At 42.1% G+C, this 16,976-nt stretch overlaps 1 protein-coding gene across 8 annotated transcripts in view; it reads left to right on the top strand.

Moving 5' to 3' along the window:
* PRUNE2 (prune homolog 2 with BCH domain) overlaps nt 1-16,976 on the top strand; it is a 539,766-nt gene that overhangs the window by 496,076 nt on the left and 26,714 nt on the right. For 3 of the 8 annotated variants that reach the window (XM_075318117.1, XM_075318098.1, XM_075318158.1), the window contains one exon: nt 3,602-3,637. The exons of 2 other annotated variants lie outside the window; for them this stretch is intronic. In XM_075318117.1, the coding sequence (XP_075174232.1) occupies nt 3,602-3,637 (36 nt within the window). Of the gene's footprint in view, nt 1-3,601; nt 3,638-7,077; nt 7,112-16,976 lie in introns of all 8 variants that reach the window. 3 more of the 8 variants (XM_075318151.1, XM_075318124.1, XM_075318142.1) reach the window with 2 other exon arrangements.

Here is a 16,976-nt window from a genome sequence, read left to right as displayed (position 1 = left end):
GGATAACATTGGGCTCGGTGCTCGGGCCGAGTACACGAGTATCTTGGGAGGCTCGGCCCGAGCCTCGAGCACCCGAGCTTTTTAGTACTCGCTCATCACTATTTAAGATTGCTAAAATTCATACCTTGAATGTAGAAAGCGTTTCTCAGCAATCATACATTGAAATCTTATACAAATGAGCAGCAAGTGCTTTGGGGTGGGTCAGTGAAGTTGCAGATCTCCTGCGCTCCATCACTTCTCTCTGTCCACCACCTTCTTTCCGGCTCTGACTGACAGGTGACTCTTATTTCAGTGACCTGCCTACACTGACCAAGAGAGCCATCAATGCCCAGAGTGGTGCTCTTGACAATGTCCAAAGATATTGTCCATATTACTAGTCAAGAATCTTGATTTGCTGTATTATCTCTTATTGTCATTTACTTGTGCTAGTAATAGTTCACATTAATGACACGTAACAAAACAATGAACAAAACAGATCATTGGGTTCTAACAGATCCAATTGACTACTAGGGTCCCTCAGCATATGTGATAAATTGCTGATCACTGCTGGGTTGGGTCCACTGGAACACCACTGATCCTTAAATTTGGGCCCTGAAATGCCCAATTGGAAAGTAGCACTACCGAATGCATGCCACTACTCTATTCATTGTGTGAGATAGTCAAGCACTGTACTTGGTTATCTCAATCAGTCCCATATACAATAAACTCTTTCCATTAATTAATATATATTGCAAAGGATTGTTGAAAATCCACTTGTGACTTTTAGGATCGCTACTTCCAATAGGTGGCACTGTGCTAGAGTTTGTCTCCTTTACTGGAGAGACAATTTGAACATTAATTAATAGTGTTTCGAAGTGGCTTTGAATGAACTTGATCCACTTATCTTAAAGGGATTGTCCACTACTCGGACAACTTCTCAATTACTGTATTATTTCATGGAAAATGAAAACAGTCTGTACTTACCTGCCGTGTCTCCAGGTGCTCACATAACATTATGTCTCGGGAGCCCTGCAGCCTATCAGCGTCCGCTGAGAGCCGCTTCACTGTCACTTCCTTTCAACCTAACTGACATCCAGAAGTCATAGAGCAGCAAAAGCTCTCTCTTTTTCAAAATCTCAGTTTCATCTGAAGGACATAAGAGTCAAGCCACCATCAGCGGACGCTAATTGGCTGCAGGGCTCATATAGCGCCAGAGGTGAGTACAGGCTGTTTTCATTTCACATGGGGAATATAGTAATTGAGAGGGGGCTTGTCTGAAAAGTAAATAACTAATTTAAAGATGATGGTATCTTACAAAGCAAATCTATGCATGGATATTACATATACATGCTGCAGGTAGTTATGCCTGAGATCTGCATCTGGGTTACAGAAAGCCTATAATAGAACAGGCCCCATTAGTTGTTTTCTCATTAAAATCTATACTATTAACTATAGAAACCTTTAAACTCCAATAAAATGACATTTTCTTTTGAAATCATGTCCAAATGGTTCAAGTCACAGAACAATTGCTACTTCGTATAGGCCAGTCACAAGGTCTCTAATGATAAACATTCAAAGAGCCATCCAGACAATCTAAGTTTAGAAATATCTAAAGTGATGAGGATGTTTCCGTAGATAAGCTGGAAACCAAGATGTGCTGCCAATCCATGTGGAAAATTCACTAGAAGTAACAGTGCCTAGATTATTCATCTTCATTCCCTACAGCACAAGACAATCTGAACTGCAAATGACTAACACAAGGTTTTTGTGTTTTTTGTATGTTTTCTTGCTTGGTTGCAAGTTGGGGGCGCAGCCCTCCTAGTACTGAGACTGAACAGCTGATTGCGTCTCACTTTGCTGTGTATTTTATCTGGGACACAGCTAACCACTTGCCACCATCCATATTGGAGTTCTGACATGACACAAGTCAGGTATTGATAATGTTTTTAACTTCAGTAGGTTAGGGACTGTCTCAGATGGGTACACCGTGACGAGGTGAGACAGCTTTTTACCTTTTTGCAAAAATGTATACACTAAGTACCCTGTTATTAAGCACTTGCAATTTATTTTATATTCAGGGTATTTTTCATACAATTTTTCTCCTTGGTTTTTTCTAGTCTTAACCCCTTAACGACCGCGGGCCGTAAAATTACGTCCTAAATGACATAATCTTACTGCCCGCGGTCCTCCGGCGGCAGCATGCCGCGATCGGCACACATCTCAGCTGATTTTCACAGCTGAGATGTGTGCCTGCTAGGCACGAGCAGAATCGTTATCTGCTCGTGCCGATTAACCCCTTATAATGGCGCTGTCAATACATGACAGCGCCATTATAAGCGCAATCGCGGTAAAGTTTTACTTACCGCCGAAACCGGAAGTCACGTGACGCGATCACGTGACTCCCGATAGTTGCCATGGTAGTACAGGGTCATGTGATGACTCCTGTACTACACATGAATTGGTTTCACTTTCGCTGTGCCCGGAGCACAGCAAAAGAGAAAGACAGCGTATCTGCTGTTTACAGCCTTCCAGCTGTGATCAGCAGATACTGCAGAGCGATCGGAATGCTGATCGCAATAGCCCCCTAGGGGGACTAGTAAAATAAAAAAAAAAAGTAAAAAAATAAGTTTTAAAAAATTAAAAAAAAACAAAAAAACCTAAAAGTTCAAATCACCCCCCATTCGCCCCATTAAAAATTAAAGGGTTAAAAAAATAAAAAATATACACACATTTGGTATCGCCGCGTTCAGAAACGCCCGATCTATCAAAATATAAAATCAATTAATCTGATCAGTAAACGGCGTAGCGGCAAAAAAATTCCAAACGCCAAAACGACGTTTTTTTGTCGCCACAACTTTTGCGCAAAATGCAATAAGAGGCGATCAAAACGTAGCATCTGCGCAAAAATGGTACCGTTAAAAACGTCAGCTCGAGACGCAAAAAATAAGCCGTCATTGAGCCTAAGATCCCGAAAAATGAGAACGCTACGGGTCACGGAATATGGCGTAAAATGTGCGCCACTTTTTTCGGACAAACTTCCGATTTTTTTTTAACCCCTTATATAAAAGTAAACCTATACATGTTTGGTGTCTACGAACTCGCACTGACCTGAGGCATCACACCCACACATCAGTTTTACCATATAGTGAACACAGTGAATAAAATATCTCAAAAACCATAGTGCTATCGCACTTTTTTTGCAATTTTTCAGCATTTGGAATTTTTTTGCCATTTTCTAGTACATAATATGGTAAAACTGATGGTTTCATTTAAAAGTACAGCTCGTTCCGCAAAAAATGAGCCCTCACATGACCATATTGACTGAAAAATAAAAAAGTTACGTCTCTCAGAAAAAGAATGGCGAAAAAAAAAAACGGAAAGCGAAAAATCGGCCGGTCGTGAAAGGGTTAAGGCTGCAATTCACATGCTTAATGTTGCATGTTTACTGAACATTGTTTCAGCTCAGGTTTTTGTGTTTTTTTAAATGACTAACACAGCCTTAAAAATATCTATGACTGCCCTCAAATCTGGCTTTGCTTTGCTTATGTTATGCTTGCTTCTTTCCCCTTTTTTTTCTTTTGTTTTCCTTTTCCATTACCTCAAAAAATGATTACTGATGCAGACTGGATGAAGAATTGAAAGAAACTGAAGCAGCGAAGTAAGAAATCGCTTGCCTACATGGCAGTGGGGTTGTTCTATGTATAGTATGTGTTTGTGTTTTCATATTGAAGATAGAATGTAATGAAGGGCTTTTACAAGATGCAAAAATGTGGTTATTGATCCACACATATATGTAGACACCTGTCCCAAAAAGCATGTCTAGAACTTAATCAGTAATTGGAAACAAGGGCAATTTCTATGAGCTTCTTATCTTTGGGTGGTAATAATTAAAAAAAATGTATTCATGTCACATAGCATTGGTTTACAGATGTGACCAAGTCTAACTGGTAACACACAGTCATGGCCAAAAGTTTTGACACCCTTCAAATTGTTCCAGAAAATGAAGTATTTCTCACAGAACATTATTGCAATTACACGTTTTGTCTGAACTTGTATATTTTCTTTGGGTGTATTGGAACAACAACAACAACAACAACAAAAAAGGACATAATTCTATACAAAACTCCAAAATTGGCCTGACAAAATTGTTGGCACCTTTCCAAAATTGTAGGTAAACACCTTTGTTTCAACTTTGATGCTCATTCAAACTCTCCTGTGGCAAATAACGTGTGTGGACAGTATGAAAATCACACCTGAAACCAGATAGAAATGGGAGAAGTTGACTCAATCTTTGCATTGTGTGTCTCTGTGTGCCACACTAAGCATGAGGAACAGAAATAGAAGAGAACTGTCTGAGGACTTGAGAACCAAAATTGCTGAGACATATCAACAATCTCAAAGTTACAAGTTCATCGCCAGAGATGTTGATGTTCCTTCATCCACGGTGCTCAACATAATCAAGAAGTTTACAACCCAGGTCACTGTAGCTAATCTCCTTGAACGTGAACTGCAGAGGAAAATTGATGAAAGGTTGTAACGCAGGTTAGTCCACATGGTAGATAAGCAGTTCCAATTAGGGGTACTTCACACACAGCGAGATCGCTACTGAGATCGCTGCTGAGTCATGTTTTTTTGTGACCTCATTAGCGATCTCGCTGTGTGTGACACTGAGCAGTGATCTGGCCCCTGCTGTGATATCGCTGCTCGTTACACACAGTGCTGGTTTGTTTTTTTATTGTTGCTCTCCCGCTGATAAGCACACATCGCTGTGTGTGACAGCGAGAGAGCAACAATCCTGAATGTGAAGGGAGCAGGAGCCGGCGTCTGACAGCCTGCGGTAAGCTGTAACCAAGGTAAACATCGGGTAACCAAGGTGGTTACCCGATATTTACCTTCGTTACCAGCCTCCGCAGCTCTCACGCTGCCAGTGCCGGCTCCTGCTCCCTGCACACGCTAAGTTAAGCGGTGTGAGCTGGTAACTAAGGTAAACATCGGGTAATCATACCCGATGTTTACCTTAGTTACCAGTGTCCGCAGCTTCCAGACGCCGGCTCCATGCATGCGCAGCGTCGCTTGCACGTCGCTGCTGGCTGGGGGCTGGTCACTGGTCGCTGGTGAGATCTGCCTGTTTGACAGCTCACCAGCGACCATGTAGCGATGCAGCAGCGATCCTGACCAGGTCAGATCGCTGGTCGGATCGCTGCTGCATCGCTAAAGTGTGAAGGTACCCTTAAGTTCCAAAGAAATTCAAGCTATCCTGCAGGCTCCATAGCTATTTGAATTAAATGACATGTTATGGCAGGAGAAACAGGAGGAACCCACTGCTGATTCAGAGAAATAAATAATCTAGACTACAGTTTGCCAAAACTTAAGTAAGTAAGCTAAAATTCTTCTGGGAAAGCATTTGTGGACAGATGAGACCAAGACTGAGCTTTTTGGTAAAGGACATCATTCTACTGTTTACAGAAAATGGAATGAGGCCTACAAATAAAACAATACAATCAAATATGTTGGAGGTTCAATGTCTTGGGGTTGTTTTGCTGCCTCTGGCACTGGGTGCCTTGACTGTGTGCAAGACATCATGAGATCTGGAAATCGCAATATAGTACCCAGTGTCAGAAAGCTGGGTTAGCATCTTAGGTCATGGAACTTCCACTAGGACAATGACCCCAAACATACTTCAAGAAGCACCCAGAAATGGATGGAAACAAAGCTCTGGAGAGTTCTGAAGTGGCAGCAATGAGTCGGGATCTAAATCCCATTGAACCACTGTGGAGAGATCTTTAAATTGCTATTAGGAGAAGGTGCCCTTCAAATATGAGGGACCTGGAGCAGTTTACAAAAAAAGAAGAATGGTCCAAAATTCCAGATGAGAGGTGTAAGAAGCTTGTTAATGGTTATAGGAAGTAATTGATTACAGTTTTTTATTCCAAAGGGTGTGCAATCAAATATTAAGTTGAGGGTGTCAACAATTTTGTCCTGCCAGTTTTGGAGGTTTTGTGTGAAATTATGTCCAATTTGCCCTTTTTCTCTGTTGTTTTGTATTGTTCCAGTACACACAAAGGAAATAAACATGTGTATAACAAAACATGTGTAATGGCAATAATTATATGCAATATTTAAATTTTCTGGAATGATTTCAAGGGTGCCACCACTTTTGGCCATGAATGTATTTGTGAATAAGGCTCTAGGCTGGAACCTCATAGATCTGTATATGGACTAGTTACATTTACTTTAGCTCAGCAGTTTATGTAAAGCTGTTCTTTTGATGTAATAGATTTAATCTTCGACCATCACTGATGTCTATAATGAAAATCATTAAAAATATCTTTATGATAGTCAACTTTGTATTTTTATTGTTTTATTATTATGCTTATGTAGCACCATCATATTCCTTTTTTAGCATACCAGTAAAGGTAAATCTCTTCCAAGATTGCCTATAATGAAGAACTACTGTACATAAAGCACATTTTTGCTGGCTTGTAGATGACTTTCTGTGTGTAAGGGTAAAGTTTTGTCTTTGACTCTCTCCTCCAATAAGTAGATACAAGCTGTCATTGTAACTATTAATGCAAACTGATGGTTCATTTTTCAATGTTTCTACATGCATTTGTATTTGGCACATGCCACGTTACATTGTTTCGCTCCATCATATGTCATAGTTCTCTATTATAAAATGTAGCATATTAAGTGGTAACAATGGTTAAGAATGTGAAGGGGTTTTCGGAGAAAAAAAGTATTGCATACTGAATACTAAACTCTCATTTGTGTGAATATATTTTATGTTATCTAGGAGCCAATTTATTCTTGTAGGCCCCATGTCGGCAGTAATCAGAATTTATTACAATGGCTCCCATTACATAGAGCACAGTAATTCTCTATGATCGCTCTTGAGAGAGCTGTAGACTTGGTTTAGACAACCTGGTCATTGTACTTAGTTGCCTCAGTTGGTGGCCACAATAAATCAACTGCCCTAAGATCCAAGCAGCTGCAGATTTGCCTATTTATATATTTAGCGACCTAACATTTTTTTCTTTATCCCCATCAGTCACAAACTGCTAAATATTCTAATGTATTCTATTTTTCCTCCAAAAAAAGAGTATGTATTTAGAAATACATATTGAAGAAAAAGGTAACAATAACTTTATTCACAACAGCATGAAGAACTTTTTGGTTTACATAACAGTTCTCAGTGCCAGTAACTAACCTCTTAACCAGCATAGGCGATTCATTTGGCATGTGTAACTGAAGCCACTAACATATTGTACAGTAACACTCCCTGTCTAGTGGATGACTAGTGCCTTCTCCACCCTGCTGTTGCTTGTTCCAAGTCATTTATTGTCAGTAATCCACATAGTCCGTTTTTAGACACAGTACACATGCTCTATACTGTACGCTCTTTTTCCAGAATTATGTCATACTTGTGTTAAAAGGGAAATTAATTATGGTCACCATTGCCAGTAACAATAGCTTCATTATTCTATGCAATGATTTAATTAAAACATAAGAATAATATAGACTATACTTTCCTTAGACGTACGCCATTTATTATGAATCCAGTATGACCATATTCTTGCTGTGAATAGGGCACTGAAATAAATTCAAGTTTGCTAGAACACTCTCAGTCTCTCATTTAAAAAGTTTTGACAGTGTAGAGCGTGAATTTCATTTGTTATGTATGGGAAACAACAAGAAAAATAATATTTATTTTGTTAATGTAATGACTAAACCTACAGATTTGTTCTCAAGGTCAAAAAGTTTATACAGACAGAAATTATTTAAAGGGTTGAAATGCAAAAACTTTTAATGCCCACAGCCATAAATATAAATATATATATATATGTATATATATATATATATATATATATATATATATATATAAACATACACATACAGTTAAGTCCAGAAATATTTGGACAGTGACACAATTTTCGCGAGTTGGGCTCTGCATGCCACCACATTGGATTTGAAATGAAATCTCTACAACAGAATTCAAGTGCAGATTGTAACGTTTAATTTGAAGGTTTGAACAAAAATATCTGATAGAAATTGTAGGAATTGTACACATTTCTTTACAAACACTCCACATTTTAGGAGGTCAAAAGTAATTGGACAAATAAACCAAACCCAAACAAAATATTTTTATTTTCAATATTTTGTTGTGAATCCTTTGGAGGCAATCACTGCCTTAAGTCTGGAACCCATGGACATCACCAAACGCTGGGTTTCCTCCTTCTTAATGCTTTGCCAGGCCTTTACAGCCACAGCCTTCAGGTCTTGCTTGTTTGTGGGTCTTTCCGTCTTAAGTCTGGATTTGAGCAAGTGAAATGCATGCTCAATTGGGTTAAGATCTGGTGATTGACTTGGCCATTGCAGAATGTTCCACTTTTTTGCACTCATGAACTCCTGGGTAGCTTTGGCTGTATGCTTGGGGTCATTGTCCATCTGTACTATGAAGCGCCGTCCGATCAACTTTGCGGCATTTGGATGAATATGGGCTGAAAGTATATCCCAGTACACTTCAGAATTCATCCGGCTACTCTTGTCTGCTGTTATGTCATCAATAAACACAAGTGACCCAGTGCCATTGAAAGCCATGCATGCTCATGCCATCACGTTGCCTCCACCATGTTTTCCAGAGGATGTGGTGTGCCTTGGATCATGTGCCATTCCCTTTCTTCTCCAAACTTTTTTCTTCCCATCATTCTGGTACAGGTTGATCTTTGTCTCATCTGTCCATAGAATACTTTTCCAGAACTGAGCTGGCTTCATGAGGTGTTTTTCAGCAAATTTAACTCTGGCCTGTCTATTTTTGGAATTGATGAATGGTTTGCATCTAGATGTGAACCCTTTGTATTTACTTTCATGGAGTCTTCTCTTTACTGTTGACTTAGAGACAGATACACCTACTTCACTGAGAGTGTTCTGGACTTCAGTTGATGTTGTGAACGGGTTCTTCTTCACCAAAGAAAGTATGCGGCGATCATCCACCACTGTTGTCATCCGTGGACGCCCAGGCCTTTTTGAGTTCCCAAGCTCACCAGTCAATTCCTTTTTTCTCAGAATGTACACGACTGTTGATTTTGCTACTCCAAGCATGTCTGCTATCTCTCTGATGGATTTTTTCTTTTTTTTCAGCCTCAGGATGTTCTGCTTCACCTCAATTGAGAGTTCCTTAGACCGCATGTTGTCTGGTCACAGCAACTGCTTCCAAATGCAAAACCACACACCTGTAATCAACCCCAGACCTTTTAACTACTTCATTGATTACAGGTTTATGAGGGAGACGCCTTTAGAGTTAATTGCAGCCCTTAGAGTTCCTTGTCCAATTACTTTTGGTCCCTTGAAAAAGAGGAGGCTATGCATTACAGTGCTATGATTCCTAAACCCTTTCTCCGATTTGGATGTGAAAACTCTCATATTGCAGCTGGGAGTGTGCACTTTCAGCCCATATTATATACATAATTGTATTTCTGAACATGTTTTTGTAAACAGCTAAAATAACAAAACTTGTGTCACTGTCCAAATATTTCTGGACCTAACTGTATATAGATATATATATATATATATATATATATATATATATATATATGTGTATATAGAGAGAGAGATATATATATAGAAAGATATATATAACTATATATATATATATATATATATATATATATATATATCTATATATATATTAAAAATATATATATCTATATAAATACAGTGCCTACAAGTAGTATTCAACCCCCTGCAGATTTAGCAGGTTTACACATTCGGAATTAACTTGGCATTGTGACATTTGGACTGTAGATCAGCCTGGAAGTGTGAAATGCACTGCAGCAAAAAAGAATGTTATTTCTTTTTTTTTTTTTTTTTTTTTTTTTTTTAAAATTGTGAAAAGTTTATTCAGAGGGTCATTTATTATTCAACCCCTCAAACCACCAGAATTCTGTTTGGTTCCCCTAAAGTATTAAGAAGTATTTCAGGCACAAAGAACAATGAGCTTCACATGTTTGGATTAATTATCTCTTTTTCCAGCCTTTTCTGACTAATTAAGACCCTCCCCAAACTTGTGAACAGCACTCATACTTGGTCAACATAGGAAAGACAAAGGAGCATTCCAAGGCCATCAGAGACAAGATCGTGGAGGGTCACAAGGCTGGCAAGGGGTACCAAACCCTTTCCAAGGAGTTGGGCCTACCTGTCTCCACTGTTGGAAGCATCATCCGGAAGTGGAAGGCTTATAGAACTACTGTTAGCCTTCCACGGCCTGGACAGCCTTTGAAAGTTTCCACCCGTGCCGAGGCCAGGCTTGTCCGAAGAGTCAAGGCTAACCCAAGGACAACAAGGAAGGAGCTCCGGGAAGATCTCATGGCAGTGGGGACATTGGTTTCAGTCAATACCATAAGTAACGTACTCCACCGCAATGGTCTCCGTTCCAGACGAGCCCGTAAGGTACCTTTACTTTCAAAGCGTCATGTCAAGGCTCGTCTACAGTTTGCTCATGATCACTTGGAGGACTCTGAGACAGACTGGTTCAAGGTTCTCTGGTCTGATGAGACCAAGATCGAGATCTTTGGTGCCAACCACACACGTGACGTTTGGAGACTGGATGGCACTGCATACGACCCCAAGAATACCATCCCTACAGTCAAGCATGGTGGTGGCAGCATTATGCTGTGGGGCTGTTTCTCAGCCAAGGGGCCTGGCCATCTGGTCCGCATCCATGGGAAGATGGATAGCACGGCCTACATTGAGATTTTGGCCAAGAACCTCCGCTCCTCCATCAAGGATCTTAAGATGGGTCGTCATTTCATCTTCCAACAAGACAACGACCCAAAGCACACAGCCAAGAAAACCAAGGCCTGGTTCAAGAGGGAAAAAATCAAGGTGTTGCAGTGGCCTAGTCAGTCTCCTGACCTGAACCCAATTGAAAACTTGTGGAAGGAGCTCAAGATTAAAGTCCACATGAGACACCCAAAGAACCTAGATAACTTGGAGAAGATCTGCATGGAGGAGTGGGCCAAGATAACTCCAGAGACCTGTGCTGGCCTGATCAGGTCTTATAAAAGACGATTATTAGCTGTAATTGCAAACAAGGGTTATTCCACAAAATATTAAACCTAGGGGTTGAATAATAATTGACCCACACTTTTATGTTGAAAATGTATTAAAATTTAACTGAGCAACATAACTTGTTGGTTTGTAAGAGTTATGCACCTGTTAATAAATCCTGCTCTTGTTTGAAGCTTGCAGGCTCTAACTTATATGCATCTTATCAAACCTGCTAAATCTGCAGGGGGTTGAATACTACTTGTAGGCACTGTATATATATATATATATATATATATATATGTATATATATATATATATATATATAATATATATATATACATACATATATATATATATATATATATATATATATATATATATATACAGTCATATGAAAAAGTTTGGGCACCCCTATTAATGTTAACCTTTTTTCTTTATAACAATTTGGGTTTTTGCAACAGCTTTTTCAGTTTCATATATCTAATAACTGATGGACTGAGTAATATTTCTGGATTGGAATGAGGTTTATTGTACTAACAGAAAATGTGCAATCCGCATTTAAACAAAATTTGACCGGTGCAAAAGTATGGGCACCTCAACATAAAAGTGACATTAATATTTTGTAGATCCTTTTGCAAAAATAACAGCCTCTAGTCGCTTCCTGTAGCTTTTAATGAGTTCCTCGATCCTGGATGAAGGTATATTTGACCATTCCTGTTTACAAAACAATTCCAGTTCAGTTAAGTTTGATGGTCGCCGAGCATGGACAGCACGCTTCAAATCATCCCACAGATGTTCAATGATATTCAGGTCTGGGGACTGGGATGGCCATTCCAGAACATTGTTATTGTTCCTCTGCATGAATGCCTGAGTAGATTTGGAGCGGTGTTTGGGATCATTGTCTTGCTGAAATATCCATCTCCTTGCGTAGCTTCAACTTCGTCACTGATTCTTGCACATTATTGTCAAGAATCTGCTGATACTGAGTTGAATCCATGCGACCCTCAACTTTAACAAGATTCCCGGTGTCGGCATTGGCCACACAGCCCCAAAGCATGATGGAACCTCCACCAAATTTTACTGTGGGTAGCAAGTGCTTTTCTTGGAATGCCGTGTTTTTTTGCCTCCATGCATAACGCCTTTTTGCATGACCAAACAACTCAATATTTGTTTCATCAGTCCACAGGACCTTCTTCCAAAATGTAACTGGCTTGTCCAAATGTGCTTTTGCATACCTCAGGCAACTCTGTTTGTGGCGTGCTTGCAGAAACGGCTTCTTTCGCATCACTCTCCCATACAGCTTCTCCTTGTGCAAAGTGCGCTGTATTGTTGACCGATGCACAGTGACATCATCTGCAGCAAGATGAAGCTGCAGGTCTTTGGAGGTGGTCTGTGGATTGTCCTTGACTGTTCTCACCATTCTTCTTCTCTGCTTTTCTGATATTTTTCTTGGCCTGCCACTTCTGGGCTTAACAAAAACTGTACTTGTGTTCTTCCATTTCCTTACTATGTTCCTCATAGTGGAAACTGACAGTTTAAATCTCTGAGACAATTTTTTTGTATCCTTCCCCTGAACAAATATGTTGAATAATCTTTGTTTTCAGATCATTTGAGAGTTGTTTTGAGGAGCCCATGATGCCACTCTTCATAGGAGATTCAAATAGGAGAACAACTTGCAAGTGGCCACCTTAAATACCTTTTCTCATGATTGGATACACCTGCCTATGAAGTTCAAAGCTTGATGAGGTTACAAAACCAATTTAGTGCTTCAGTAAGTCAGTAAAAAGTAGTTAGGAGTGTTCAAATCAAAAAATTGATAAGGGTGCCCATACTTATGCACCTGTCAAATTTTGTTTAAATTGCAGATTGCACATTTTCTGTTAGTACAATAAACCTCATTTCAATCCAGAAATATTACTCAGTCCATCAGTTATTAGATATATGAAACTGAAATAGCTGTTGCAAAAACCCAAATTGTTATAAAGAAAAAAGGTTAACATTAATAGGGGTGCCCTAACTTTTTCATATGACTGTATATATATATATATATATATATATATATATAATTGCCTTATTCTGTCTGTCTGTCTGCCTGTCTATCTGTCTGCCTGTCTGTCTGTCTTGCTCCAAAATTGTGTCCTAAAATTGTGTCCTCACGGTGACATAAAGCTGATTGGCCGCTGGGCTCGCCATGGCCCTGCCCCCCCGCACGGATTGGCCGCTCGCCCAGGCTGCGCCCCCACATGGATTGGCCGGCCGCTCGCCCAGGCTCCGCCCCCCCACAGATTGGCCTCTCGCCCCAGCACCCTGCAGGCATTGGCAACTCGGCCACGCCCCGCCCCCCCTCACGCAATGCACGCTAGCTCTGGCCCCGCCCCCCCACGCATTCCCCGAACCGAGACGGTCACTGAGCCACGACTACCAGGTGAGTACTGTACCCCTGGGAGCCCACATCAGCGTACGCCGCCATACCAGCCGACATATACCCTCGCATTGCTGGGGCTGGCCGGCGTATGCTGGTGTGGGCTCCCGTGCGAGCGGGGGACGAGATACGCTGGTAACCATGGTAGCATAGTTACCAGCGCATCAAGGTCCTGCAGCGGCGGAACATACACACACGCACACACATCAGATCACACTCACTCTCACACACACCTCACACACACATCACATCGCATCCACACACTCACTCTCACACACACATCACATCGCATCCACACACTCACAACATCATGGGATATCGCTTGCTTCTCGGCGGCGATACTGTGCTGTGAGCTTCCAGGACCTGCCGGAGGATCACATGGCCAGAAGCATGTGGTATCTCCGGATGTTGTGAGTATAAGCGCGTATGTGCAATATCGTCAATGTGTGTGTGTGTGAGTGTATGCGATCGGGTGTGTGTGAGTGTATGCGATCAGGTGTGTGTGAGTGTATGCGATCGGGTGTGTGTGAGTGTATGCGATCGGGTGTGTGTGGGTGTGTGTGAGTGTATGCGATCGGATCTGTGAGTGTCGGCAGAGGAGCACGGCATGCTGGAGGAGGCTGGGAGGAGAGAGGCTGATCCTGGGGAAGGCTGGGATGGGGAGGCTGAGAGAAGAGAGGCTGATGCTGGGGGAGGCTGAGGCTGGGGTAGGCTGTGAGGAGAGAGGCTGATGCTGGGGACCGAAAAGGCTGATGCTGGGAGGAGAGAGGCTGATGCTGGGAGGAGAGAGGCTGATGCTGGGGGAGGCTGAGGCTGGGGTAGGCTGGGAGGAGAGAGGCTGATGCTGGGAGGAGAGGCTGATGCTGGGAGGAGAGAGGCTGATGCTGGAGACAGAAAAGGCTGATGCTGGGAGGAGAGAGGCTGATGCTGGGGACAGAAAAGGCTGATGCTGGGAGGAGAGAGGCTGATGCTGGGATGAGAGAGGCTGATGCTGGGGACAGAGAGGCTGATGCTGGGGACAGAGAGGCTGATGCTGGGGACAGAGAGGCTGATGCTGGGAGGAGAGAGGCTGATGCTGCGGGTAGAGAGGCTGATGCTGGGAGGAGAGAGGCTGATGCTGCGGGCAGAGAGGCTGATGCTGCGGGCAGAGAGGCTGATGCTGCGGGTAGAGAGGCTGATGCTGGTGCAGCATGGGGGATGGAGCACGATGGGGGATGCGCAGCATGGCGGATGGAGCACGTTTGGGAGTGCGCAGCATGGCGGATGGAGCACGTTTGGGAATGCGCAGCATGGCGGATGGAGCACGTTTGGGAGTGCGCAGCATGGCGGATGGAGCACGTTTGGGAGTGCGCAGCATGGTGGATGGAGCACGTTTGGGAGTGCACAGCATGGCGGATGGAGCACGTTTGGGAGTGCGCAGCATGGGGGATGCAGCACGATGGGGAGTGCGGAGTATGGCGGATAAAGCACGTTTGGGAGTGCGCAGCATGGCGGATGGACCACGTTTGGGAGTGCGCAGCATGGCGGATGGAGCACGTTTGGGAGTGCGGAGTATGGCGGATGGAGCACGTTTGGGAGTGCGCAGCATAGGGGATGGAGCACGATGGGGAGTGCGCTGCATGGGGGATGGAGCACGATGGGGAGTGCGGAGTATGGCGGATGGAGCACGTTTGGGAGTGCGCAGCATGGCAGATGGAGCACGTTTGGGAGTGCGCAGCATGGTGGATGGAGCACGTTTGGGAGTGCGCAGCATGGCGGATGGAGCACGTTTGGGAGTGCACAGCATGGGAGATGGAGCACGATGGGGGGTGCGCAGCATAGGGGATGGAGCACGATGGGGAGTGCGCTGCATGGGGGATGGAGCACGATGGGAAGTGCACACCTCCCCCCAACACACGCGCGCGCACTGCACAACACACCACACCACACACACACACTGGGAACCACAAACAACTGCCCTACACAGACACCCACACACACAGACAACGCTGCACACACACAACACCCAACACACAAACACTGCGGCACACAAAAATATACGCACATACCGCACAACACACACATTGCACAAAACATACCTCCCCCCAAAACACACCACACACACACAAACCGCGCAACACACACACACACACGCAACGCTACAGACACACAGCGCTCCACAAACAACGCAACACACGCAACACACATACAACACCGCTCTCACCCCCCGCCACACCCAGACAACACCCAGAACATGTACAGCGCCCTACACAAACACTTGGTAACTACACACAACAACATCTATATATATATATATATATATATATATATATATATATATATATATATATATAACAAAAATCATACATGAACTACACAATACGTAAATTCTAGAATACCCGATGCGTAGAATCGGGCCACCTTCTAGTATATATATATGTGTGTATAAGGCGAAAACTGTTCCTTAGCACTACCAAGTTTTACATCCAGAATATCTTTAGTGCCCATGTATATACAGTGGCATGTAAAAGTTTAGGTACCCCTCATTAAAATTACTGTTATTGTGAACAGTTAAGCAAGTTGAAGATTGATTGATCTCTAAAAGGCATAAAATTAAAGATGAAACATTTACTTTGTATTTTAGACAAGCAAAAGATATTTTACATTTCAAAAATTACAAAAAGGAAAATGGGCCAATGCGAAGGTTTGGGCACCCTTGAAGATTTGTGTACTTTAGATAATTTTGACCAAAGTTCCAGACTTTAATTAGCCTGTAAGGCATGACTTGTTGACTAACTTCACTTCATCTCAAAAGAGAAAAACTGGTGCACTACAACCCGACTAATTAAAATGTAGTATTTTTGTTAATTAAAACAATGCTGACACACAAATAAAAAAGCAAGGTTTCCTGTGACAAGGACAGACCTCACAACCAGATAAATTCTATTACAGCTCACTATATAGTTACATGCGAAAGATAAAGTGTTGAAACGTCAATAAAATGCTACTCGATATTGTGATTAGGAATAAAAGGGTTTTTTTTATATCTTACATTAACATATTTATCATAGAATATTAAAAAATGATCACAATAGAAATGGTTAATGAAGATTTTAATATAGACAGCTGTGCTGATCAAAAAGTATTAAATCTTATACATGGCTGAGTATAAGTGTACCCTGCCTACCACAATAATGTGTATTATTAACAGCTTAAGCATTTTCATGCTACCCAGTACAACCCAAGCCAGTGGCCATTATTATAAGCTAATGTAGCATTTAATCTCCTATTGCAGGACACTGGAGATTGTGTTGTAATGCATGAAAACAATAACCTGTGCTCGCCCAGCACTATATATAGATATATATATATATACTAAATATATCATAACTAGTGATGAGCAGACTCGCAGATATCCGGGGCTGGCTGATCCCAGTGATCCAGTTTCTAAACTTTGGTTCCAGGCCAGATTCTGGTCCCCATATAAGTCTATGGGGACCAGAATCTAGAGACTAAAAATGCTGGTAGAAGGGATAGGTGTATTTGAGCA

This window comes from Anomaloglossus baeobatrachus, chromosome 1, assembly GCF_048569485.1.
Source record: "Anomaloglossus baeobatrachus isolate aAnoBae1 chromosome 1, aAnoBae1.hap1, whole genome shotgun sequence".
NCBI classification, from domain to species: Eukaryota; Metazoa; Chordata; class Amphibia; order Anura; family Aromobatidae; genus Anomaloglossus; species Anomaloglossus baeobatrachus.
This window is presented reverse-complemented; position numbering and strand designations above follow the sequence as displayed.